This window comes from Semicossyphus pulcher, unplaced genomic scaffold, assembly GCF_022749685.1.
Source record: "Semicossyphus pulcher isolate SPU_LCO1_2020_fin unplaced genomic scaffold, fSemPul1.0.p SCAF_15, whole genome shotgun sequence".
Taxonomy (NCBI): domain Eukaryota; kingdom Metazoa; phylum Chordata; class Actinopteri; order Labriformes; family Labridae; genus Semicossyphus; species Semicossyphus pulcher.
In genome coordinates this window covers 25,993,198-26,020,328 of record NW_027211659.1, presented here as the reverse complement: position 1 = coordinate 26,020,328, position 27,131 = coordinate 25,993,198, and the positions used below count along the sequence as shown (strand labels likewise).

The window sequence follows — 27,131 nt, the reverse complement described above, 5'->3', positions numbered from 1 at the left end:
ATGTCTTACCCAAATTGTTGATTTGTACGATTCTTCTCTCCCACTTGGGTATCGTCCTGTTTGTTAGTGCATCTCTTAACACTGTGTTGCTTTCCAGAGTCTTGTGCTCTGTTGGATCACAGGGCAGAAGTACCTCAGTTAGCAGAACACTCAAACATGCTAAAACTACAAGGACAGAACATCATAATATGATGTTAACATTTGGTTTGATCAAAACTCGAATCATTTATATTATCAAACACACAATAGTCACGTTTAGCGGTTAAAGGGGGAATCCACTATATCTTGTTTATGTTCTGCATAGTGAAAATGTGCCACTCTTCTGGCGTGTGTGTTTGTTGGAGTGTGTGTGGTTGATGTTTGATTTAACACAATATTTCTGTAATCAAAAATAACTAACAAACTAACCAACTAACTAATCGAGCAGCAGCAGCAAATCCACCATTCTGATAGATTATCCTCTTTGTCAATGAAGTCTGGTAGCTTTGAATAGAGCAATGCAATAAGCTGTTTCTGGGTTTAATAAAAAAGCATTTTTCTCTTTGTCAAAATTGTTTATCTCTGGGGATCCTTTCTGTAATGTTGTCAGCAATATCCAAGCTTGTAGGAGGACAGTGATTGTTTATCTACAGAGTCCCTAGAAACAGCTCTAAATGTGTCTCTGATGTACACTCAAAAACATTTCAAGTACTTAATGCCTTAATTGCATCCTCATTTCCAGTTATTTATCAGTATTCTCCAAATAAGTCGATCGATTGATGCACTTTTCAGACACAGAAGGCACACACACACACACACACACACACACACGCACACAAAAATCAAAGTCATACCCAAACACAATAAATAAATAAATGCATCTGTTGCCGTTAAGTAAACGTTTCTCAGTGCCAGAGAACTTACTGTTCATATCACTGAGCTTGTGGAGGGTAGTTTGGGGAATTCCAGGACCTGGGGTGAAAATAGTTTAGGTCAGGAAATGCATCTTTATCAGACATTTTATTCACAAGGTTAAGTGTTTAAAGAAACTAAACAGAAAATAAACCAAAGTAGCTCGACATTGAATTAGCTTCAAACATGTTTTTGTCCTTGGTTTAGGTTATACTTTGAGAGGTCTTGGAAAGCTAATTAAAACAGTAGAGGTTGGGATTATGTTCTTTAAATCTTGTTTGTGTATGAATCTTTAATCTTTCTACTCTCTCTCTTGGTTAGGTTATAGGCCGACTGAATTTTCATGGAATGTTTATTTGAATGTTTTGTTTGCCTAAGGGGCTCTTTCCTAGGTGAACAGCTCACTGTAGCCTACAGCCGTCCAAAAGGAAAAGCACTGGTTACATTTTTGATTTTAGGGAAACACTGTATAAAAATGACAGTAAGTCAAAGTGATGGCAGGCAGCAGGAAGTGTCGTTACTGTAGTCAGCTTTAGGATCTGGGCTCCACCCAGTGACTGTATCCAAACGGTTAATGACATTTAAATACCAATAATGTAGCAAAGTGTCTCATGACAAATCCAACAGGAGTCCAACACGGTACACCAAAGTTTCTTGTTATTCAAATAAAGGCAATTCGTCAACATATCATTAAATTAAATTTGATGATGCACAACCTGAAAGTAGAGCTGTTCCTATGAGGAACTCTCGGTTTGTGTTGATTTTGGCGACCCCTGTGGACTAAGTGGTGCCTCTTATCTCTTTGCTGATCTTGTCCTGCACATGTTCAAGAAGTGTTTAACAAAATCTCATCCTGCTTTACTTTAACATTCAAACGTATCACTCGCTGTAAATCTTTGCTGTGGAAAATATAGAAAAAAGGCTGATTTGGCAGCCCGAAGTTAATTGCCTCTTCTGACACCAACCCCCCCGGCAGTGGTTACAGGCATTAAAACTAACTATAAACATAATTAATCTTGCCATGATGGTCGTGTTTGCTTTTGTAGCTCGTATAGAGGCATCAGTATAAATTTCAGTCTGTCTCATAACCAGCTATAAACTCCTCACAGGAGCATTAAATACTCCTACTTACATTTAAAATAACAAAAGTCAAAATAGTGTTTTTGTCCACAGGAACACAATATAAAAGCTGAAAGAAACAACATTTTAGTTACACAGTTACAGCTCATTACTTCTGCATTGCTATTAGAACCATTGAAGGCAACGTCGAGAGAGAGCAGTGACATCATTTTCAGGGTCAATGGGCAAAGCAGCTGCATGTTTGTATGTCTTTTCTCAGTATAATCCTTTGCTACTTGCAGGGCAGAGTGCGCTCGCATTCTGATACTTAAAAAGTAAATATTCAGTTAAAGTTAATATTTCAGCATGTAGAAGATCTTGTTATTAATGTTTGTTTTAATAAATAAATGTGATACACAGACTCAACTCACTAAACATAAATGATTGAAGTTAATACATCTTACTCTGAACACAACCGAGATGCTCATTTATTTATCCACTTCATTATTATCTCTTATCTGTATAAATCATGAAATAACCTCCCTCACAACCTTTTAGATACAAATGAATACACCAAGCCCTCCTAAAAAAATCCATTAGAAAGTCCTGTGAATTACTGTAAGAAATCATCTGCGATTCTTCCTCATTAATGTACCTGCAAATGTCAAAGGCAATGTTGCTATCTTCTTTGATGCTGCTGTTCAGGTTATAATGTGTTGTTACCTCTGCAGTTGAGGAGCATGTGTTGATAGCTGGGGCTGATGATCGTGTCGTAGTATGTGCACTTTGGTTTGAAGAGGGAGCAGGTGAGGCATTCTTTCTGAAATGGATCCACGGTGAAGACTCTGTATGAGGAGAACGAGAGTGTGGGAGGAAGACAGAAGCTGATATGAGAGGATTTGAAACGTTTGAGATACCGTCTGTTTCCAGCCTCCAGGCAAAAGACACAAATCACAGAAATGTGCCAAAATACAATATAGTCATTTATACTGTAGTTTGTGAAAGTTTGCTTCAATCCACCTTTTTTATGCATGGTTATAATAAGCGATAAAAAGCCCTTGTGGAAATCCCGGAAACATAAAAGTACCACACCAAAAAATACTTCTCAAAAAATCAAAAATGATGACAGAGAATTAGGGCCAAATTAAAGAAAAAAATTAATCAGAGATTAAAAGAAAAAAGTCGTAATGCTTTGAGAATTAAATCATAATTTTATTAGAATAAAGTCGTTATATTACGAGAATAAAGTCGTAAAAATTCGAGAAAAAAGTCGTATTACGAGAATAAAGTCTTTATGTAATGACAATGAAGTTACAATTTTAGACTACTGTTCGCCTAAATATTATAATGAAGGTAACTGAGAGCAGCCAGCCCCCTGCGTTAAAGTGGGAACTTTAGCATGAAGCTTGTAAACAATTGCACAGGAGGCTTAACACAACTTGAGCCGGAGCTGTAATTATTGAACACACCCGGTAGCATGGAAGCAAAGCGTACGTGTACATCTAACTCCTGGGGCTGTCCCGGGCTGCAGCCTGCTAGAGCCGCTCCTCGTCATTGTCTTGGTGTTTTTTATTTATTGTATTTGATATCTTTTACCTTTTTTTGATTTTCTGTTTTATTTAAGTAGTTTGTTAACTTTTCTTGCTTCTGTAATTTCCTTCAGGATTAATAAAGTTTTATCTTATCTTATGTACCTCGCGAGAACATGTGAGATCTCCTACCAAGCACACTACACAGCTATATATCAATACATTAGTATAGGTTTCATTAATATGAAATACTTAATCAAAACATCAGCTCCATCATAATAAGATTTAAGCTTTAAGATTCATGACTTTTTTCTCGTTATCTTTTTTTTCTTTTATGTGGCCCTTATACTCCATCGTAAAAAACAAACAAACTGATGAGTTGTGTTTTTTTTTTTTTACATCAAAGTGAAATCTCTGTGTTACCTGTACAGCTGCCGTTGTGTCGATCCCTCCTCTGTACTCTGAAAATAACTGAAAAACACCAAACGAACGTGTTATTTGAGAGCTTGTGTTGTAATGCATCCTATTTCACATCCTAAGTATTTATATGGTCTCAACAACTCTTACACTGAGTTGGTTTTCTCATCATAGGCCAGAATGTGAGTCACCTCCCAGCTTCCTGAAGTCAAGTGTCGGAGGTTGACCTCTTGACCCTCAGACTGAGAAGAACAAGTAACACAACACAGCAGAGAGAGCACGATGTCTTAAAGGAATACACCAGCACCATTTTTTTTCACCTAGCTTAAACTTTTCAAAAACTTTTATTCCACTTATTATCTCCACAGAAACAGAAGTAATGTATCTCAGAACAAAGAGCCTCCAGAGCATTTAGTGTGCAAAATTCTTCTTAATTTACTCAAGAGAAAGTATCATTCTCTGGTGTTTTTGAAAATAGAAATAGGGTATAATTTAAAACCATGAGTCTCCAAATTTAATCATATGAGAAGTATTTAAATTTACTGTGCAGGACAGATAAGGGAGCAAAAAGAAAAAAGTACACAGACAAAATGTTTCAGTGAAAACTGTGAAAGCAACAAACTGAATGAATTTATTTTATTAAAAGTTTGAAATAGTTTTACTTTGTTAGAGATCATGGTGATGTGGTTGAATGTCCCGCTACCACTGTGTTTCAAAGGCATAGTGATGAAGAAGGTCGTGCAGTCCTCGGAAAATACGGGCTCCTCATTCTGGGAAGACAAACAGCAAACACAGACACTGTTATGAAAAGTCGTTGCACGCTCTAATGAAAAAGACAGAAGCCAAAAGACAAAGTTATGGACTGTATTAGTTGGTTAAATTAAAAATGTATTATAGATAACTGATCATGTGAAATATATTTTAGGTGTTGATGTCAAACTAAGTTCAAGGTCAAAGTTCTGTCACCTGTTAATAAGACTGTTTATTGTTCATCTCAGCGTATGGACACACATTTTATTCATCATCCGTCATCTGACATGAATCTATGCACACTGTTTTTTTTACTGTAAATACTGGAAGCTATCTACCTCATGTAAATTAACCCATCTGTAACATAATTACATATTTTTTCTAAATCATATATATTTCAGCATCATTGCACTCCTCATATTTGCTCTATTTGCTCAAGCCTTAATAGGCTTGTAGATACTAGTTTAATATTTAATGTTTAATGCAGGCTTGTACATATTCCTTTAATATTTAATGTTTAAGTGTACAAAGAGAGCAAAGTTAAACCGGAGTCAAATCCCTTGAATGTGCCCACGTACGCCAATTAATCTGATTCTCATTCTGAAAAAGCAGCAGACTGTTCTCTGGAACAGAAGCAGAATCAGATGGTGTCCTCAATGCTGAGAAATACAGGCAGATACATATCCATCATGCACTACCATCAGGGAGGCGTATGATTGGCCCCAAATTTATTCTGCAGCAGGACAACGACCCCAAACATACAGCCAATGTCATTAAGAACTATCCTCAGCGTAAAGAAGAACAAGAAGTCCTGGAAGTGATGGTATGGCCCCCACAGAGCCCTGATCTCAACATCATGGAGTCTGTCTGGGATTACATGAAGAGACAGAAGGATCTGAGGAAGCCTACATCCACAGAAGATCTGTGGTTAGTTCTGATGTTTGGAACAACCTACCAGCCGAGTTCCTTCAAAAACTGTGTGCAAGTGTACCAAGACTTGATGCTGTTTTGAAGGCAAAGGGTGGTCACACCAAATATTGATTTGATTTATATTTCTCTTCTGTTCATTCACTGCATTTTGTTAACTGATGAAACTGACCTATTAACACCTCCATTTTTGAAAGCATTCTTTGTTTACAGCTTTTTTCCACACCTGCCTTAAACTTCTGCACAGTACTGTATATACAACATTGGTGGTCTGAAACGATTTTGCATTTCAGACGTTTCATTTTTGTATCATACATTCTCCATGGCAGCAAAATGGCTTTAATTGAATCAATCCTTTCTCTCATGATTTATATGTTTCGTATTTTAGCAGGAAGCCATCCTGTTTTCTGATCTCGCCAATGAAACATTTTCACAAATGTGATTTTTTTCTTTTGGTCCAAACATAATTTTTATTAGGACAATTCTTCTTCTTCTGCTTTTTACTGATTGGCTTCTAAATGGGCTTAACAAAGATAATGAAACCCTTCTGGACTGACGCACTCACCTGACGATCCAGCCACTTCTCTGATGTCATCACATGTTTCTGAAAAGCAAAGATCATATCGGTCCAGAACACGTCTGTCAATTCAAACAGGTGACAGATGACAACAGAGTGACTTCCTTACCTTTGTGCACTCACTTGTTGTCACATCACATAGCGAAAGAATTGACATGTTTTGAGCTCGATTCACCCAACGCACGCTCAGCCTCTCCTGTGTCACCCACTTCACCATGGTGATGTAGTACTCACTGGGGAAACAATTATGAGATGTATAAACGAAGTAAGTGAACAGGCTGGATCAATGACCTGATTAGTATTTTTAGAACATGTGTTAAAATGGTACCTTCTTTCAAAGCTGTCAGGAGGTTTCAGTTCTGTTGTTACCGAGCTTCCATCTACAGTGACCACATACAGCCTGACGGTGGGGTTGATCTGACCCATCTAAGGTAGGAATGTCAAATTACATTAACAGGCCCTTTCATATTAAGATGTAAAGGCAAGATGCTATAAGCCCTGACAGCATGCTGCACTTGTTTTCTATTTTTATATGCCGTCATACTAAACAATGCCAATAAGAATATGAAACATGTAGGGAACATGCTGTGTTGCACTGTTCAAGCCCTGAGGCAAGTCAGTCATTTTCCTTGGCTGAAGCCTCCCGCAAAAAGAGTCCTCATTAGTCTACATGACAATGGAGATCTCAAAAATAGAGCAAACACATCTCGAAGAAGAGCATCTATTATGCACATGTTTCTTATTCCTAGTGGTTACTTGCTGTTTCAGGCATTAAAAATAACCATATAGAAATAATCAATCTTGCTGCTGATGGTCTGGTTTGCTTTTGTAAGTCATATAGAGTCATCAGAATTAATTTCTGTCTGTTTCATAACCAGCGTAACTCCTCACAGGAGCTTTAGTGTCCAAATAGATTTAAACGTTTATACTGGAATGACCTTGTGATGACCTCTGTTAGAACATCTTTGTAATACAAAGTTTCACAGATTCATCTGATTCAAAATCTATCAGATTAATTCAACTTTAAACTGTGGGTGATACTATTGTTCAAAATTAGTTACAGCACTATGATGGAAATGAGACCCTTCAGAATGCCTGTTCTGGCTAATTAGAAATGATGAATCCAATTAGTCATGTAAAATAGAGTACAGCCCAACAATACAGCAGATAGAGAGTTCTGCATGGTAAGTGGCTCATTTGTAGACACCATAGCTTATTTATTTTTATTGATGTAATGATTAGCGGAGTATTTTTTGTTCCTGTATTTATTTTTTTAATATTTTCCATGCTTGTGGCGTCTCCAGTGTTGGCAGTAACCCAGTTCAGCTGGTCGTTCAGTCAACAGCTGACATCGAGAGTTTGATTGATTGCTTTTAAATATGGCACAGATGTGTCATCCTTTGAATACATTTAAAACACTTTTATTGTCACCCATCATCATCAAGCCAAAATGCTACCCTCAATTTTCTGGTTCATGACCAAATACCAACAACACTAATACAATTCAATCCCAGGCCTTTTCAAATTAAGATGTAATAACAAGATGCACAGCACGCACAGTAACCATAACAATAAGCCCAAAACAATTACATAACATGCTGCACTTGTTTTCTATTCTTGTAGAGAACACAGTGTGTTACTGTTTGCTGTGCGGGCCCTGAGGCAAGTCAGTCAGCCCAAAAGCTCAACTTTGGGTTAAGTGCTAAACAGGAAGCTGTAAGGAGACGTACAAACACTAAACTAATATGTCTAACAGAGTAAATCTGACATTTTAAACAAAGGCAATATTGTCATTTTAGGACGGTTAGCATGTTGACATTTGCTCTTAGTTCAAAACACCAATTTGTCTAAAATCTCTGTGAGTGGCATGGCTGTGGTTGACATTTAGTCATATCAAATATCGTAATTGGTGAAGTGTATAAACCAGTATGTTGGTACATAACAACGAGTAGGAGCATGGGTCAAGCTATGATATGGTACAGTTTTCACTGTGATAGCAATTAAGAATTTCCTGAGGAGCTGACACACGATACCCATGAAGTATACTCCCAGGGGTCTTCGTTTAACTGTGTATTGACTCACAAGGAGATACCCACACAAATTTATCCCCCAGAGGCTGAAGCAGGAGTATGACTGTCAGGCTGCTCTACAGCATCAGCGTTCCCACGGACAAAAGGAAGGAGAAGGCAATTAAATTTCTGCCTCATTAAATCCCACAATATTAAAACACTGACCCCACTCAAGGATATAAGCAACAGAATCACTGCATGTGTGTACACAGTTTTTACACACCGTGTGGGTAAAGTGAAGATTAAGTGCACTGTTTCATTAATTACATGACCTCCTATGATCCCCCTCCACCATCGGCAGTTATGAACCGTCAAATGAGCTTGCCCTCTACCTTTTGACCCCCATTCCACCAGTTATCCACAACCCATCTCCCATCTAAGAGGCATTTGAAACACTTAACATCTGCATCAAAGGATGGAGGTGTGTTAAGTTGCCATTCCAAAGCATATCATACTCCCAATCCTCCCAGTGCCACAGATCCCTACAGGGACCAATCTTTGAAAGAGGCAAGTAAATAAAACCTTCATGCTAACCTTCACTGATGAGCTGATGCAGAGACACTGCAGTTATATTTTTTATAGTACTGCTACAATTAAGTTGCAATTAAGGAACATGGATGCAAAAGTAAAGGTGGAACATTACAGCATTGTACAGGTTGTTCAGCCCTTCATGAGAAAGGAACTTCAGAGCTGTGTCTATTCTTCTAATTCTTTATAGACCACTGTACATCTCCACCAGAACAGACTTCATAACCTCCACCAGGCTGTTTTTTTTAGGATGGAAAATCAGCCGAAACTGCCCTTTGTACCATTAGAGGAACTTCACATTGCCAGAGCTTTTTTCATAACTCCATAACCTCCAAGAACCGACAGTCTCAGGCTCTGCACAACACCCCATAGACTGTAGAAAATATTTGTCTCAGCCTTACTGCTGGGGTCCCTCAGGGTTCCGTTCTGGGTCCCCTTCTCTTCTTTCTTAAAATCAATTCACCTGGCTCTGTTGTTCAGTCACATTGCATTTTCTACCTCAGCTATGCAGATGACACGCAACTCATCCTGTCATTTTCCTGCTCGTAACCCCAGGTGGCAACAAAAACACGTGTCCAGCTGAATTCTCTCCTTGCATAATTCTGGCGATTTTGAGGTTGTATCCTCCCGGTTGAATGTGATTACTTTAAGTAGTTTGGTTAAAGTATCAGCTAAACAAAAATAAAGGATAGTAATGCAGTGTTACACAAATGTGATGGAGTGATGTGATACTTAATAACCAGCCTGAATTAAGAGTTAATTAAAAGTACTTGAAGTCTTAGTTCTACCTTTGGGTAAGGGTACTCCTTGCCCCTGGGGTAGAGAGACCCTGTGAAGCGGGGCAGGAGCATGCTAGGAACCAGGGTATCGTTGATGGTGAGGTAGGCCAGTCTGGAGCCGTCAGGTGACCACCAGTGAGCCGTCTGCGTGTGCAACACCTCCTCTGGAAAAAAAAAAAGACAAACAGAGCGTCAGAGCCAGGGGACTGCCTCCCGGAGTCCTTTCAGTTTTACTATTTAATTCCCTTTCCCGTAACTCCTCTTCTTAAAGTCATCTTATTCAATTTTTTTTTTTTTGATGAATATAATTGAATTATATCGAAAGTGTTGGCTGGTCAAATAATTGAAATTCTCGGTCTGATTACTTGATTGATTTATTTTGAATGAATATGTACTGCTCAAAACGTGATGTACTCGATGTGCCTTAACTCATTTAAAAATAGATCTACAATCTAAAAGACAAACCAAAGTTATGCTGAAATCTTTATCACTATTACTTGATTAAAATCTTAGAGTCTGTGCCTTTAGATGTCTTATTCGTTTAAGTCCTACCAAACACCAGAAGACCTTTAATGTGAAACACTCCTTTCTTACCAGACTGTCTAGGTAGCATTTGCACCATTCTGTCTTTTGATTAGATCCACTGTGTCAGATAACAGGACGCAGCATCCTCTCTTACCCTCATACAGCCAGTCGGTGATGCCGTTGAAGATGACCCCCTCCTGTCCGGAGGACGTGAGCCTCCAGGAGCTGCTCTGCACATCTGTCTGGTAGTAGATGTTGTTTTCAAATATGTATATCTGTGGGATGGAGAGAAAAAATGTTTCAATTGGAAAACAGCCACAAACTGTGAACACTTTATTTTAGTGTTTGAAACATATAATCCACACCTAATTTAGCATGTTCTCTAAAACTGATTCTGGGTCCCCTTTTTTAAGACAAGATGCTCTCTTTAAACCAGAGACAGCCATTACATATCTCTCTTCAAAGGTGCCAGACTCCATTGATAAAAACAGTCATTTTATCTTTAAGCCCAGGGGAGTTGCTGGTCTACTGCTGCCTCAGCTGATTAGTCTTTTTGCATGGTTGCGTGTGTAAATAGCTGGTCCAGATTCAACTAATTTTATGTATCACACAATTACACAGACACAAAACAAACAAACAAAACAAAAAACATCGAACGGAGCGAGGCCTGCGAGCTAGTTCAGGCAGGAAACTCGAGCTGCGCTGATTTCATCATTCTCCACAATGACAAACACTTCCTCCCAATGTGGCGGTCTATTCAAGCTGCAAGATTTCCGGTCTCTCCCTCTGCTTTGTCATTGCCACCGCTGCCCTGCACCAGTACTGCACTCAGCCCCACCACCACCCCAGCATCCACCTGCAGGCTCCGGCTAGGAGGGGTTTAAGAGATTATCTCATCACTCCTCAAATAAATCTGCGAGGAGGGATGAGGTCGGAGCCGAGACGCCAAACACAAGCTGTGTTCTGCTGCTGCGATAAACATTTCAAACGATCACAAACCTGAGTTGTCTGACTGAAATAAGCAGCTCCTGTTTTCCACAAGGTATAATTAAGTTTTCCATTAACGGAGTATGGTGGCTTGAAGAGAGAGATTTTTAAAGATTCTTTTCTGGCTTTAAATGAAAGGATTTCATCCAAAACAAAACGCCTGTATCATTAGGGGTTCCACTGTAACGTTGTCAGACAATCTGAGCCTGTCAGTGGCAAAAAAGGCATGTTTAGTGACAATGTTTGAATCAGACCCTGAAAGATAAAGCTGCAGCTAGTGTACGTAGCACAGCACACAAGTACTAACACCATCTCTGCTGACAGACTGAGAACTGATATCACATAGAGCGATTCAGAGCTTCAGTGACTGTCTCATCTCTGGTGATAACAAGAATGTGCAGGGAGAGCTCATGAGTAATGAAAGCTACTCTGTCATTAGCATGTGACCCACTGCTGTAGGGAGAACCGCTTTCACTGAGGGCAGGTGGAAATACTGAGGAAACGAGATAAGTATGCTACCAAATGGTTAATTACTTTCTGTGTCTGCACCGGAGAAAATAATGGACTGATTATTCTGTGCATCACACTCTGCACGGTGGAGGCATTACTCACACAGAGACAGCTTTAGTCACCCAACAAGATGTCTTCCAGCAACAGCCTGATTGGTGCAACTGTTGCTGGTTTCTCCTCAAAATATCTGTTTAGTGTAAAGTAGTTTTGTCTTTTCCTCTCCGGTCAGAAACAGCCTTCGATCGGCCGTTACCTCAGCATGCAGTGAATTATACATTACACCATATTGCATGAGACATCTAATTAAACATTTATTTTCACCTTCCAGCTTGCAGCAGGATTTCTTCATTTTAGATGACTAGACAAAATTCAATCCATATGTAGTTACTGGGCAGAAGCTAGCTTTCTAAATGATCCATGAATCTGCCGAGACTGTTTTACAAGTGGATTATTGTTCGGCCTGTGAAACATCCCATTATCAACCTCACAATTTCTCAGAAACCAAGTTTACAGATATGAATTTAAACTAAAGACATTTCAGTCAGATTGTTATAGTTTGAAATGTTTACTGCAGCAGCAGAACACAGCTTGTGTTTAGCGTCTCGGCTCCGACCTCATCGCTCCTCGCAGATTTATTTTACATGCAGAAATTGAGGAGTGATGAGATAACATCTTAAACCCCCTGCAGTCTGCAGGTGGATGCTGGGGTGGTGGTGGGGCTGAAAATAAGAGTGCAGTACTGGTGCAGGGCAGCGATGGCAATGACAGAGCAGAGGGACAGACCGGAAATCTCTCAGCTTAAGATTTCAGTCAGGCGTCTGTGGATGTGATGCATATCAATTATTAAATCAGCAGCTCGAGTTGTCTGCCTGAGCTCGCAGGCGTTGCCCCATTTAATAACAATGATACAAAAAATACAATGGTCATCAATTTAACTTTTAAAATTGCTTTAATAATAACTGAATAAACTCAATTTAGCTTTTTTATTTTGAGTTCTGAGCTCTAGATCTGTACTATAAATAAAGAACAAACTTTTACATTTATGATGGAAGCTAACATCCCTAACATAACCCTAAAAACGATGTGTACCTTTGTCTCGTCTGTAGTTTCCATTATTAAACCCTGCAAACTACTCACCAGCTGCTGACCGTGAACGCCCCATGAGGCGAACTGCAGGACTGAGTCGGACACCTCTGGAGGATTCAGCTCTCGCACCTCTCTGATGAACAACAAAAAACATGCGGCACATAAACCACTGCAAACCAGCCCAGACAGCATTCACATCTCATTTCAAACGGCAGAACAGATCAGGGTGAATTTACAGAAGGTTCAAATCATGTTGTGTGAGTTATGTGTATCACCTTCAAGCCCCTTTGAAGGTCATACACTATCTGATCTGGAATTCTGTTGACATTTTGTTGAAGAGAAGGTTTTTTTTAAAGAAGAAACAATAATTGCATTGCTCCCTTCTGTTCCACCTTTAAAGTTATAATCTCGAAGATTTTGTCTCTTTGGCGGCACCTATGGCGAAAAACGGTAATTACAGGAGCACACTTCCCAGATATCCAGACAGTGCTGCATGTGTGACGTCCACGGTCGGCTCCGGTTGTAACTCTTGATTTTCCTGGCTGACGGTCGCTTTCCTTTTCAGACTGTTTGCTTCATCTGAGCGTCGAGTTTGTTTCTTTTTCTTTGGATTTTCACTTCTTGTTGAAGTTGTATCTGTAGTCATCCATCTTTTCTTTGTTTGTTCAGCCATAGTAGATTACTGTTTACTCGCAACACTTGCAGAGAGCGGAAAAACAGCCACTAAACTCCGCCTACCCTCTCTGGCAGACCAACCACTGCTGGATGATGGGAAACACGTCACTAACTGGGCGCCGCTTGAGTCGCCAGTGACTTATTGGTAGACCAGCAGCTTTTTGTCAGTAGAGTCAGGTGGATTTGGAAAGCGTGATCTTACAGGTGGTTCTGGTTTCTCTATAGCGGGTCTTTCTATAACAGTGGGATCACCAGTAACTCATTAACATATTTAACGAGTTCACATGATAATATTATTCTATTCAGTCATATTTAAAGTAATCTGAGGGCTTTTATTTTACTTTTTAACTCACCTTGTGTAAAGGTTGTAGATGAGGTACGATGCCCAGAAGGAGTGCTGGTACACCTGAAACAAGGCAGGAGAAGGACACAAACGATGTTATGATGAATCCACTCTGGTTCTTTCTCAACAGCCAACAACTGTTAATGACTAATACAACAAATCATTTAAAAGATGAATCATCGGCGCACATAGTCTCTGAAAAAAAATACAGAAAAACCCACAAAGCAAAACAATCGCAGGATTTTTTTGTTTTGTGAAACAATTTTATTTATAATTGGAGGAACAAAGTCTGAAGTGTGACCTCGCTCTATGTTCAAACACTGTAATGGATATTAATCAGCCTTCATCAAACTGTAGAAACAAAAATGAAAGCAGAAAAATTCCTTTGTTTTGATTTCCTTTAACAGTACGATTAACATTTTAGTTAATCAGGGACGATTCCTTCTGAGTCACCTGGACAGAAGTGGATTTCAGTACGACGCACTGATATCACATTTACCAAACTGACAATGGTTCAGTGTCTCTGCTGAACAGCTGTAGCATTAGCATATCAATATTACAGTGCAATAAGCTCGCCCCTGAGTGATATGATAAATACTGTAGAGCCCGTCCCTCAGCTAAAGATCAATCTTACACAGAACAGAGCCCCTCCCCCAGCCGTCACTCCGGATCTGGACTCCCCTCGTCACTGAACAGACGAGAAGTCTCCAGGAAGAAAAAATGAAACGGTAACTTGACTGCTCCTCTTTTCCTCTTTCAAAGAAGACGTCAACATCTTTCAGCAGACGCTGCTCAGAGGTGACAGCTCTGTGATGACGCCTTGATAAGGCTGTTATTGATGGGTGACACATGAGGGGGCGGATGTTTGGAGATGTGCAGAGAGTGACAGACTGTTACAGACCGCAGTGTGTGTGATGGCAGCGTTCTCAGCAGACTGTGGATACATGACATACATGACATGTACTAGGATTTTGGTAGAACACTATAATAGACTGCACTTATGTAGCGCTTTTCTCGTCTTCTGATCACTCAAAGTGATTCAACAACAATACTCACACACTGATGGCAAAAGCTGCCATGCTGTAAGAACACCTTGGAACTCTTTCACAACATTAACTAAATGTTAACAATTGTTGCGAGTTCAAAAGTCATAAAATGTCAAATGTTTGTCAGAAAGCTTTATTTTGAAAACTCAACCAGACCAGAACTTGACTGCTTTATTTTGAAAGTGCAAATGGACATCTTTTAGTTTATGAACTGCAAGAAAACAGAGACAAAGAGTTTTGACCGTCAGTCCAGGCTGTTTGTTTTTGACTGGAGCACTAAATAAGGAGGTACTGTTAATGTTTACAACATAAAAGTGTTAAAACAGTGTTTTTTAACAAGTAAAGTTAACAGTAATAGACATAAAGTGATGCTCTATTTGGGCCATTTTTAAAGCAGGCCAACATTATTGTTAGGTTAACTTTACTTAGACCAGCTGCAGACAGAGAAAAGCAACCAGGCGAGAACCAGGTTAGCATCACATAATGCACCCTGGGTAATGTAATAATAATAATAATAATACATTTTACTTATGTAGCACTTTACAAGGTACTCAAAGACACTTTACATGTTAAAACAAAATAGCAAGTAAAAGCAATGTACAGTATAAAACAATGACGGGGAGGGAGTTCCAGAGGGAGGGTGCAACAATAGAGCAGGCTCTGTCCCCCCAGGTCCGGTGCTTGGATCGGGTGTGAGGGGTGAGGAGGCGGCCGTTGGCAGATCTGAGGTTGCAGGTGGGAGTGTATTGTAAAGGAGGTCAGTGAGGTGGTTGGGGGGGGGCTTGTGGAGCGCCTTGTAGGTAATGAGGAGGATTTTTAATTGGATTGTTTGTTGGATGGGGAGCCAGCGGAGGGTCTGAAGGACTGGGTTGATGTAGTCTCTGGTACGGAAGTGGGTGAGAAGACGGGCGGCAGAGTTTTTAATGTATTGTGAGGATTTTGGAGGATGTGCCGTAGAGGATGCTGTTGCAGTAGTCCAGCCGTGAGGTGATGAATGCGTTTCGGCTGCTGAGAACGAGAGGGAGGGGCGAAGACGGGCAATGTTTTTAAGATGTGGTTGACTGTGAATGTAGTTTAATTATGTCCGTCGCCATTGCGGGGGTGTGGTGTTGCAAGGCCCTGCACATTGACATGCATGTGCAGAAATCACGGTCACACACACATAGATATTCCTAGTTCTACTGCGCGTGTAATCTCAGTGCAATACATAACAGGTAGAATAATCCAGCATCATCAGGCACATAGTCTGTCTCAGCCATGACTTTTTGCTATTATTGTCTTTCAAAGGAAAAAAACATCTCTGAAACTACTGGCTTTACTTCAAGTCAGCTCAGCCATGACGCAATATAAAAAACTGAGTAATTTGTTGGGTTAGATTTTTGAGTGTGCATAAAGGAACTGACGAACAGGAAATTCATTTCAGAATCATGGTGGGTCAAGTCAGTCTTGAACATATTATATATAGTAAATAAAAATGCAGGATGTAGCCAGGGTTACATGAAGGCAGGATGTAGCCAGGGTTACATGAAGGCTGGATGAAGGCAGGGTTGCCAGGTCTGCAGTTTTCCTGCAGAATTGGGCTACTTTTGAAGTGTTGCTGTGGACCCTGTGCGAGGCCCTTTAAAGGTGCGAGGCCCTGTGCGGCTGCACACTTCGCACAGCCCATGCAACGTTTCTGATTCGGTATATCATGAGTCGTCCAAAGAAGCTGATATGGAGAGGTTGGAAACGGTACCGGTGCATGGTGAAACATGTCGGTGCACAAGTCCCAGCACACCACAGAGTAAAAAGTCGAGGTGCAAGTCCATGCTTATGAAAAGATTGTGGACAATGGCCTCCTGGGTGAGAGAGAAACAGCTGTGACACAAATTGTGTGTCAGCTCTCACCAGTCTGTTTATGTTGTCTCTGAAAAGCCTTTTTAGATACAAGATAATAAACACACTGTGTCTGCTTTCTGTACTATTAAACCACCAATCAATGATAGCACAGGTCAGCACTTTTGCTACTTCTTCAATAATTAGGTAAGTGTACGGGTCTTGATAAATGCCCTTTATAACCTGCACACAAGGTTCCTGAGCCATAAAAACGCAGGAGCAGATCTATGGAAACCTTTGACGCAGCAGTATCGCACAGCAGAGAGCTCACATGATTATGATGAATTCATAAGACAACCGGAGACAGCGGAGCAGCAGCAGGCCATTACTCTCCATAGATCCAGACTGTCACTCTGATGATGAACACATCTGCTCCGTCCATCTCAGGAGGAGATAGCACCTCTGAAACTCGGCTGTCTCCGTCCCATCGGGCTCACAGAGCTCATTATCAAGCACGCTTAGTTCACCGACACCGAGATGTTCCTGCAGCCATGAAATTATACAACAGAACAGCGGGAGAGACACGGAGGGTGATTTGCAACAAGCGATTGTGCTGGTATTGGCCTCACAGGACAGCAAGGTTTTCTGAGGTGATAAATGAGAAGTGTTGCATTTTCTGTTGGAAGTATTTGCATGAAAGATACAAGTCTCATGCAGTGTCAACAGCATAACAAAGTCACAGCAGCCGGTCTCTTATCTCACAGAGACCGAGAGGAAGTGTAGGGAAAAGGCAGGGTGCAGGTACACTTTGTGATCAACAGGTAACTCTATTTTAATCCAAAATATGCCTTTTTTCTTTTATCTATTGTTTAGTACTTGTTTTGTAGAAGTGCAGCTGTTTGCAGTCAGCATGAAGTGTCGTCCTCCAGAGAAGGCAGATGGAGCTGAGGGAACTGTATCAGGGTGAATGAAGGATGAGCTTTTGAAATAAAGTCCATTATTCAACGATTTGTATGTAGATTATAGAAGGAAGCATATTGTTATGAAAATCAATTTTCATGGTAAGTAGAAATGTTCCATCTTGACGATTTTAAACTCTAATAATCCTGTTTATGAGCATATTTTTGCATTCATCTGCGTTAATTTGAGGATTAATAATAAAGACTGACTAATAAAGGGAATTATCACTGCCTGCTTTATGATCAGTGTTTAAATGTGTGTATATTAAATACTGTTTATGTTTTCTGTATTGTCTACAAAGCTCCATATCCAGCTTGGACAAACTGAACTCATACCCACTAAGTCTGCCCAGAATCTGGGCGTCATAACTGACAACCAGCTGACCTTTTAGGTTCATGTGGCCTCTATTGCTCGGTCATGTTGATTTGCCCTGCACAACATGAGGAAGATCAGACCTACCTGTCAGAGCATGCAACACACCTGCTGGTACAGGCTCTCGTGATATCACGCATTGATTACTGCAACGCCCTACTGGTAGGCCTTCCTGAATGCACATTCAAACCTCTGCAGATGATCCAGAACGCAGCAGTGCGACTGGTCTTCAATCAACCCATAACGGCTCACATCCCTCCACTGCTCATATCCCTCCACTGGCTCCCAGTCGCCGCTCGCATCAAATTCAAAACCCTGTTGCTCGCTTACAAAACAGCAACACAAACGTCTCCTGCCCACCTGAACGCCCTCATCCAGGTCTACACTCCGTCCCGCCCACTACGCTCTGCCAATGAAAGTCGCCTGGTACTCCCATCACAACAGGGCCCTAAGTCTCTAACTAGACTCTTCTCCTCTGTCGTCCCCCAGTGGTGGAGCGAGCTACCAAACTCCATTCGGTCCACAAATAGTATGTACTTCAATTATCAAGATGCTGCTGGCTGAGTTCACAGGAATGTTGTTAACCCAGATTTAGGTTTTTAGTATGATAAAGCAACAGGGACGGTGGTTGCGACTCGATATTGTCGGTCTACCTATCAGCTCCCAGCTCTGACTCTACATAATTTTTGTGTGTGTTGTTCCCCTACCTCGTTTAGCTGATTAATGTGTACATAATGTGTGCAATCCAGTCCCCAGTCATGTGACTGATGTTTCGATGGAAGGTAAGTGTTTAAATTGTGAAGCCCAGTTCAGATCAATGATTCACAACGCAACAAAGCGGTTTTAGAATGTTGCAGAGAAAATTGCAGCGGTGTGAGCTGGTTAGTTGCAGAGCGTCTGAAGCCGTTGCGTGGAGTTGCAGAAGATTTGACTTGTCAAATCTCCACATGCAGTTTAAGAACTGAATGGTGTACCTATTTCACTTCAGCCAATCAGGAAACTGCATAAGTTGGCGTAGGCACCCTGTCTCTGGCGCTGCAGTAGCCAAAGCTGCGTTCCAATCTCTCTGTCTTCAACATTTATTAATCAGTGTTACAGATAACATTGCGAGCATTTCGCTGACATTCACCTCTTTTATAACGATAACAGAAATCCAGCTAGATAATTAATGTAACCTGGGCCTAATACTAACGTTATAGCATTAATGCAGGTGTAGTGGGGTATGTCAGAGCGTTATTGCTATGGAGACGGTCAGCTGTGTCTTTGTGTGTTGCGTTGCTTTGATGTGAACTGCCCAGCTTTAGAACGTTTACGATCAGATGTCGAGGGATTCTTTTGGCAGTTGCAGCCAGGCTCGTTGTGAATCATTGATTTGAACTGGCCTTAAGACTTTGTAGGACTGACACCAGAGACTGAGACCATGTCTACATGTACAGGAGGAGATGCCTTGGGAGGATTTTGATAAGGTAGTAAAACGTATCAGACACAATTTATTATTTCAAGCAGAGCATTTGAAATGTCTTAAAACATGAGCTGCTCTTTAAATAGTTTGGACCTGATTGCAGTGGTGGCAGCTGTGATGTTGTAGGGAGCAAGAGTTCCTGCAGTTTCACTTTGTTTAGTGGAACGGTCACAGTTTGGTTAAGTTTAGGTTTGGGCTAAAAACTACATCAATGTTGTCGTTTGGTTTCTTTTGTAAGTAAAGCAGCTTTGCTTTGACGTCACAGCTTGCTGAAGGATGCAAAACCACCTCCTGCAGAATAACTTCTAAGTTATACATCTGCAACAATTCTGGTTCCAAACAGATTTTTTACTTCCGAAAATGCAAAAGATGTTTGTAATGATGTCAAAAACATAACTTAACATGTAACACAGATGTCTAACTTTGCTTGACTTCGTATGGCTGCAATGACTGATGATTATGAAGTCATGTGCATATAATCAGCACCTTATCACAACCGTTGGACATTTAATTTCCCACTGAATCTCACTCAGCTCGTGGATCCATTTCAAATGTTGCAAAGAATAGAAACAGAATTTTATCTGTTTCTCCGTAATCACAACAACTGCTAACAAATGCCCCCAGTATGCTGCAATGTTAATGACTTTTCCTGGATTGTGTGCACAGCCTGCTTCTATCTTTAGATCCGCACCTCAGAGGCCACAGTCCCTTATCTCTGCTGCTCGGTTTGTTCTCATATCTCAAAGTGCGACGAGATTAACACAAAGGACACAAAGAGAGTCACTGATAGGCCTGATGTAGGATTTTAGAAAGGTGATTATTTTGTATAATGTGAAGGAAACTGAGGCAGTGAGCAATCTATCAAAAATGTTTGTTTACTTTTTGCAGACAAGAAGGTGGCATGAGCCTTGAAGATCACACAGCTACAGCAGGGATTCTGCTACTGCAAGGTTTCCTATACGTCCTTGTTTGCATTTCAATGAATGTCATTGAGAATCCGTCCGTGCCTTACTAACTATATTATGCAGAATGTGACTGAAGTTTATGATTGGACTAAATCAACCCAAGTACATACAAACGTCTGAGCTATGAATCATAATGAGCTTTTTAAACCATTCATTGCTAAAGCTCATACAGTTTTTTTTATTGTTCTTTCGGCTTTTGAATTCTCAGAAGATTGAAGAGCAAAACATAAAACTTTAAACTCCAGCCCTGAACAAAGTAAATCTAGTATAAATGATTGCATCATAGTTTCCTGGGGTATTAAAAAGCGATCATTTTCAAGCCAACGAGCTGCAACTGCAAGTTTGATTTCATATGTGATGTATGGAGCTGTTACACAGTATTCATTCTGTATTAGTAAGTAGTATTTATTCAGATACTGCCTCTGCAACAGAAGGGAAATATTTCTCCACTCTAGCATGAAAAAGGATGAAGGTAGGCCTCAGTATTTTCTGCCCTGTGTGGAAACACAAGGCAACAACTGACCACCATTCATTTTTGCTTCGATTCATTTATGAAGGAACTACTTGTAAAATATAGATTTTAATGGAACTGGTAGCGAGGGAGCTGATAGGTAGACAGATGATGTTGAGTCCCAATGGGCGATACATCATTTTTTAAATTTGATACAACATAGATAGTTTTTGCTCCAATTTTAACAATACAGATACGGATGCTTTGTATGCATGTGAGTATGCGTATATGTGGGTATTTGATTTCTTAAAAATAATGGTTATTTGTAAAAAATAAATAAATAAATCATTACACCTAAAAGCAAATCAGAGGAGACATACTGGCCATTAATAACGTATTTCAAAGGTAAATAAGAGTACAAATAAATACAACGTGTTTGCATAGAAACATTTGTTAATAATTCAACAGAAATTATAACATAAATATGAATAGAATTAATTGAAGTACCAGAAAAAAGACCTGCTTTCATACTTTTTTGTGATTCATCATTTTAATGCTGTGACCTTTTTGGAAACTGCACGCACACTTCCTGACAGCAATGTTTAAAGGGATAAAAAATCATTAGTTTTCTTGCATAATGGCAAAGACGGGTAGCTTGTTCACATTTTTAGATTTAAACCAATTTCCCGTCTGACTCATTGCCTCTCACCCTGACCAACAACCTGATATCTGACAGATATAATCAGTTCTTACAAAAAGTGCAGCATGCAGTGTGTGTGTGTGTGTGTGTGTGTGTGTGTGTGTGTGTGTGTGTGTGTTCCCGCTGCTGAAGCTGCACAGTGCACGCTTGTTTCTCTCATGATGTTTCCAGTCACGTGACAGAGGCCAGCTAAATGTGCCGTGGCTGATGTGGCAGATACATAAGTCAGAAAAACATAAAGTAGTGATGCAACTAACTACGTTTTCTTTACATGTAATATTATCAATATCGTCTTAAAGGACCTGCTACAAAATAAATAACTTGTGAGTATCGTAGCATTGATACTTTTTTTTCTCACTGTATTGTCTTTATATCTTCCTATGTTCAAAAAGTGCTTTATAAATAAAGTTTGATTTGATACGACAGGAGCGATCCGCCCGTCCCCACTGGTAGCCTTCACATGTGTAAAAGCAACTTTTTTCTAAGTGTTCGTGTTTGTGAGCATGTTAGCACGCAGAAAAAGTGTTTGGCTTAATCTCTGCTGCGCCTCAGTTCAACCTCACAGAGCTGCTAGCATGGCTTGAAGAGTGTCAGCCTGTTTTCTACCAATATCAGCTGTAGATAACGTCACTATGCTTTCAAGTTCTTTATATGCTCGCAAATATTTCAAGCTTCAAAGGGAACTTTTGCCACAGCCCTCGTTAGGTTCGAAATACACTCTCTTTTTCATCAAAGTGGCTCATTTATACAGTTTAGGGTCCTGAACGTTTTCAGAAATGACTTCAGCAAGACACTTTATTTGCCATCATAACCAATTATGTATTTTGCATCTTATCTCCTGAACCAGCATGATGACAGTAGAGGTGATGCCCTCTGGAAAATATTCAGCTAAACTGTAACTTATATGTGAACCAGAGTTCCATCCATCTATCCATCTATCCATCCCACTTATCCTGTTCAGGGTCGTAGGGGCTGAGCCTATCCCAGCTGTCATCGGGCGAGAGGCGGGTTACACTTGGACTTATCGCCAGTCAATCACAGGGCTGAAACATAGAGACAGACAACCTTTCACGCTCACACCTACGGGCAATTTAGAGTCACCATTGAACCTAAGGAGCATGTCTTTGGACTGTGTATAAATGGTGCTCTATAAGTAAATCAGCCTTGCCTCGCCTCATGGGAGGAAGCCGGAGTATCCAGAGGGAACCAACTCATGCACGAGGAGAACATGCAAAACAGGGTTCGAACTAGGAACCGTCTAGCTGTGAGGCCACATCGCTAACCACTGCAGCGTGCAGCCACCAAAGTTATTTTCACACATCACCTTGCCTGCTACGTATTCTGTGGGTGTCTAATCAGTGTTGACGTTAAATGTAATCAATTGAAGCAGTTAATCAGTGCATGCTGTAGTGACAGAGAAAGCCGAGTTCTCCTGCTTGCAGAGATATGCTGGCAGTGCCGATGTATGGATGCATTTTATATGAGCAGCTGGGGCCTCTGCCTCGCTCCCCTGCATTCTCTGGTATAAATACAAAACGCGGTGTATCATTCATTGCAGTAATTCGAATTACATCTGCCTGAGAAACACACAAAGACGAGAGCTCTTCCTCGACCGTACCTGAATCTGCTAACAACAGAAAAAGCTGACGTAGTGAAAGCACAATGTGATGTGGCAGAACCAGGCAGAGCTGATCGTTCTGATAACGATGTGTGAGTGCATTCCTCCATCCCCACACTCTGCAAACACAATGCTAGATGGTGACGCAAATCTGGAGCGACCGGACACAACACAAAGCCCGCTGTTTTGTGATATTTGCCATTTCAGAGTTCGACATGCTGCGACTGTCGGGTGTTACAGTGCCGATCCTCAGCCGGGCCACCATTGAGATTTGACGCTGACAGTTTGCTAAACCCCCGTCTCTGAACTGCAACCGTCCAGCCACAGCTAAGCAGCCATAATTCTGCATGGCAGTCTGTCAAGTTTGGGATTGCTGCACGTCAAAGCGGCGCACATGGGGCTGTGGGGGAGAGATATTCTCTATCCAAAGTGTTTGGAGGGTTCTTTTTTCTTTCCAAACAAGAAAGACAAAAGTAAAAAGGAATGGATCAAAGACTGTGTTTGTCTACACCATAGACTGTGTAAAAAGATGGACGACATGACAGCTCCCTAAAAGTGAAGCCAAACCCTCTCTATCGCCCCCTGCTGACTGGCTGCAGTATAGGTCATAAAGCCCACCTCCTCCATGTTAACAGAAGGGACATGAGTCAAACTATAAAATATACATGTCAAATAAATTTTTTCCAAATATGGATTCTGTCATTATAGTTAGTACTTGTATGTCACCATAGTGCACTGCAGACGTAGGTGAAAACAGCAGACGAGCAGCGGAGGAGCAGCCCCGCCTACTCCCCGAACAAAGTATCCAGAGCCGTAAAGACAGAGAGTCACGTCAGTGGAGGTTTACTATGCTCCATGATCCACCATTGCGATGTTGCAACTCCCTCTCTCTACGGCTGTGAAAGTACCGCACTCACTCGATCAGTCAGTCACATACAGACCCGTGTGTTGGCCTGACCCCGGCCCTCAGCCAAAAACAAATAGAGCAAGAATATCCCCAGCACTGATGCAAAGCATTGTTTCTTGTTGTGCTTGTTAAAATATAAAGGAAATAAAAAACGTTGACCCCAACAGAAGTTAAAATCCTGTACACAGCGCTATGTGGCTCCAGGTTGGATGGGAATTACAACAATAGATGAACCATCATGTTAAAAAGCTCTTTGGATAAAAAGGTAAAAGTCTGGTCTCACAAAACTCTCAGGGGAGCTCTGAACTCCTGAGCTGCACGAGTTTCTCTCTAAGGAAAACAAACAAATTAAATGTGCAGTTTTAATACGTTTACTTTGGCATTCTGGGTCAGTTTTGGGTGAATGACAGTTTTGGCACCATGTCGTGTTCTCAACTGAAACAGTGAGGCGTTCTGATTCATGCCTCAGACTTGCTTAAGGCAAAGACTGACGCTTGTGGGTATTGTAGTATATATAGAGGCATCTGCCATTCATTACTGTGAGAGGAAACAGGATTTCTCAAAAGTGACATTGACACATTAAAACAGGTGGCAATAACATCCACCTCTAGGGTCACGTTGTTGTGTAAAGTTAATGTGCTCATGGGAAGAAAGTCTAAAACACATCATGCCAGAGATACCAAGAAGAAACCTGTTTGTCTCTCTATGACTTTATTTTGTACACTTCATAAGCAAACAGTCTATTACTCATGACACTCAAGGAATCGGGCTGGTGCAGAGTGCCAGTGATCGTTGGCCTCCTGTGTGCATGGAAACACGTCATGCTGTCATCTGCAGTGGTTATGAAGGGAATGAATTCTATACGTAGGAGCAGAAGTGAATGTGAAGTAAACAAGCAGACAATCAACCTCTGAGAGAACATTTCCTGATGAAAGCAGAAGATTGTGTCTTTATAAGACGATGAGCTTCCCTTTGACCGTCCACTTAAGGCTGTTTACGTCGAACAGAACATGCAGTGTGTCACATAGTAAATACAGTTTCTCTACGTATGGAAACAAATCTATTTACGAGACATTTTCTTCAACAGGAGGCTGGCAGTATCATCACAACCAGCAGACACAAGATAGTTTTATGCAGCTTATTCATCATTTAGGTTTTATACTCAAAGAAAACTTCTTGGGTTTTGTAGAGACGAACCAAACACTGGAGTCTTGACAAACAACCGTCTTATAAAAAGTGAAGTCAGGCAGACACGATGAAAACTTTATGAACAGAGTCTGTGACCTCGATATGAGCTTTGTCTGTCTGATAAACACTTGTTTTCCCCGACAGCTGCCACACTGGCAGACAAAGATCCCTCGTTTTGGCTTCTGTTTTTATTTAATGTGCAGTTGATGCATATTTACTGGATGACTGCAAACTACCGTTCCCACGGTGCCCACACACATTTTAGCTAAACAGGAGAGGTGCAAAATCTGTTACATTCATTGAATTACTTTCAAAAACGTGGAACAATGAACATCAGAAATGAAAAGCGATGCAGTGATGGAGAAACAGTACTTCATAAGAATCCTTAAAACAAAGAAGTGGAGTAATTAGTTTAGATTTATTTCTGAACCTTACTGAAGTGACAACGTGCCGAACAAGTGCTCCTGCTCCTCTAGTCACTTTAAGGATAAAGTAATATTCTATATTTTCCTTGTTGTCTTCAAATTCCATGCAAAGATCAAAGCCTGACCTTTTTCCTCTGTGACATACACCCACAGGCCACTTCATTAGGTACACCTGAAAAATCTAATGTAATCCAACACACCAGCTCAGCCATTAGATTTGCTTTCATGTTGCCTGTAACGTGCAGGCTTTGTACTGAGCTGCATTATATTCAGAGCTGTTTCTGATACTCTGCCCCCCTCATGTATGTAAAAAGGGAGGACATTACCCCAGTAATAAACATCCCTGAATTTACACACTTCTGACTCCCAACAAAACTAAACTAAACTTCATAAAAGCAGAATCCACGGCAGTGTTGTTGTATTGATACTGCATTAGAAAGTTCAGGTGTACCTAATGAAGTGGCCGGTGAGTGCAGAGCTCCACTGTCTAAAAACGAATAAAGACACCCAGGTAGCAGGGAACGTTCACAGAACATCGGCTAACATTACCTACAAGTTCTATTTACGAGTGAAAGAAAACGTTTTAGTCTTATATTCAAAGAACGTTTTAAGGATGTTTATCATTTCAAATAAAGTTCTTGTAAGGTTTAAACTTAAACTAAGACAAAACATTTTAACTGCAACATTCTGAAGGTCTTTTCAGGATGTTATTGAGGCCTGGGACGTCAGAACGCCTTTTATAAAACATGTGCTCAATGTTACATAAAAACAAAGGTACAACATGCTGACTGCAACATCCTGAGGATCTTTTCAGGATGTTAGTACGGCCTGAATCAGAACGTGATTTATAAAACGTTCCTGAAATGTGATGTGAACATTCTCACTGCAACTTTCTGAAAATGTTTTCAGAGAACGTTCTCCTACGTCACATTCTCAGAACGTTCTTAGAACAAAACATTTCCAGTTGGGATGGACCACTGTGTGATACGGCTCGAGGCTCAAACTGGCAAATGTCAAATGAGCCACCAGTGCCCTTTAGTCACCTGCCCAACCCTCAAATATTCAATCCTGTCCACGTGATGTCTCCAGGTAAAGCAGGAAATAGTAGAATAAAATCAAGACATGTCAGACAAGACAGGGTGAGTTCAATAAAAGCTGATTCTGTTAAATGCTGTAAGATAACACATTTATTGTCCAAAAATAACACGTTACCGTCAATGATGCACATGCACAATCCTGCTGTCTGCAGCAGGTGGAGCATCAAGGGTTTATTTCCGACACATTCAGACTCGTATCCGTTCTGTGGTAAGTATTGTTCATGCTTCATGCATACACTCATAACATTTATATTTTAAAGGCTCATGATTATAATTTTGTACCTCTCTGTAATCACAAACTAAAATATAAACTATCCATGGTAGAGCTTCTGAAGCAGTGATGGTCTGATAGAACACAGATGCTATCAGGAGTAAAAAGAAACTTTTCATTCTTGTGAAATATGGGTCAAAGTGAAAGGTCTTTAACCATGTGTTCTCGTTGTGTGTTCACTCATAAATACTTGCACACTGAA

At 40.6% G+C, this 27,131-nt stretch overlaps 1 protein-coding gene across 1 annotated transcript in view; it reads right to left on the bottom strand.

Annotated features, from left to right (window-relative positions):
• Positions 1-27,131, bottom strand: part of LOC138592197 (inactive dipeptidyl peptidase 10-like) — a 106,059-nt gene that overhangs the window by 5,183 nt on the left and 73,745 nt on the right. The window contains exons 6-18 of the mRNA XM_069662891.1: positions 13,663-13,715; positions 12,686-12,767; positions 10,206-10,326; positions 9,536-9,690; positions 6,479-6,576; positions 6,260-6,383; positions 6,139-6,177; positions 4,559-4,666; positions 4,047-4,138; positions 3,903-3,950; positions 2,674-2,795; positions 904-951; positions 10-108 (exon numbers count right to left, since the gene is read on the bottom strand). Coding sequence (XP_069518992.1) covers positions 10-108; positions 904-951; positions 2,674-2,795; positions 3,903-3,950; positions 4,047-4,138; positions 4,559-4,666; positions 6,139-6,177; positions 6,260-6,383; positions 6,479-6,576; positions 9,536-9,690; positions 10,206-10,326; positions 12,686-12,767; positions 13,663-13,715 — 1,189 coding nt within the window. The remainder of the gene's footprint in view (positions 1-9; positions 109-903; positions 952-2,673; positions 2,796-3,902; positions 3,951-4,046; positions 4,139-4,558; positions 4,667-6,138; positions 6,178-6,259; positions 6,384-6,478; positions 6,577-9,535; positions 9,691-10,205; positions 10,327-12,685; positions 12,768-13,662; positions 13,716-27,131) is intronic.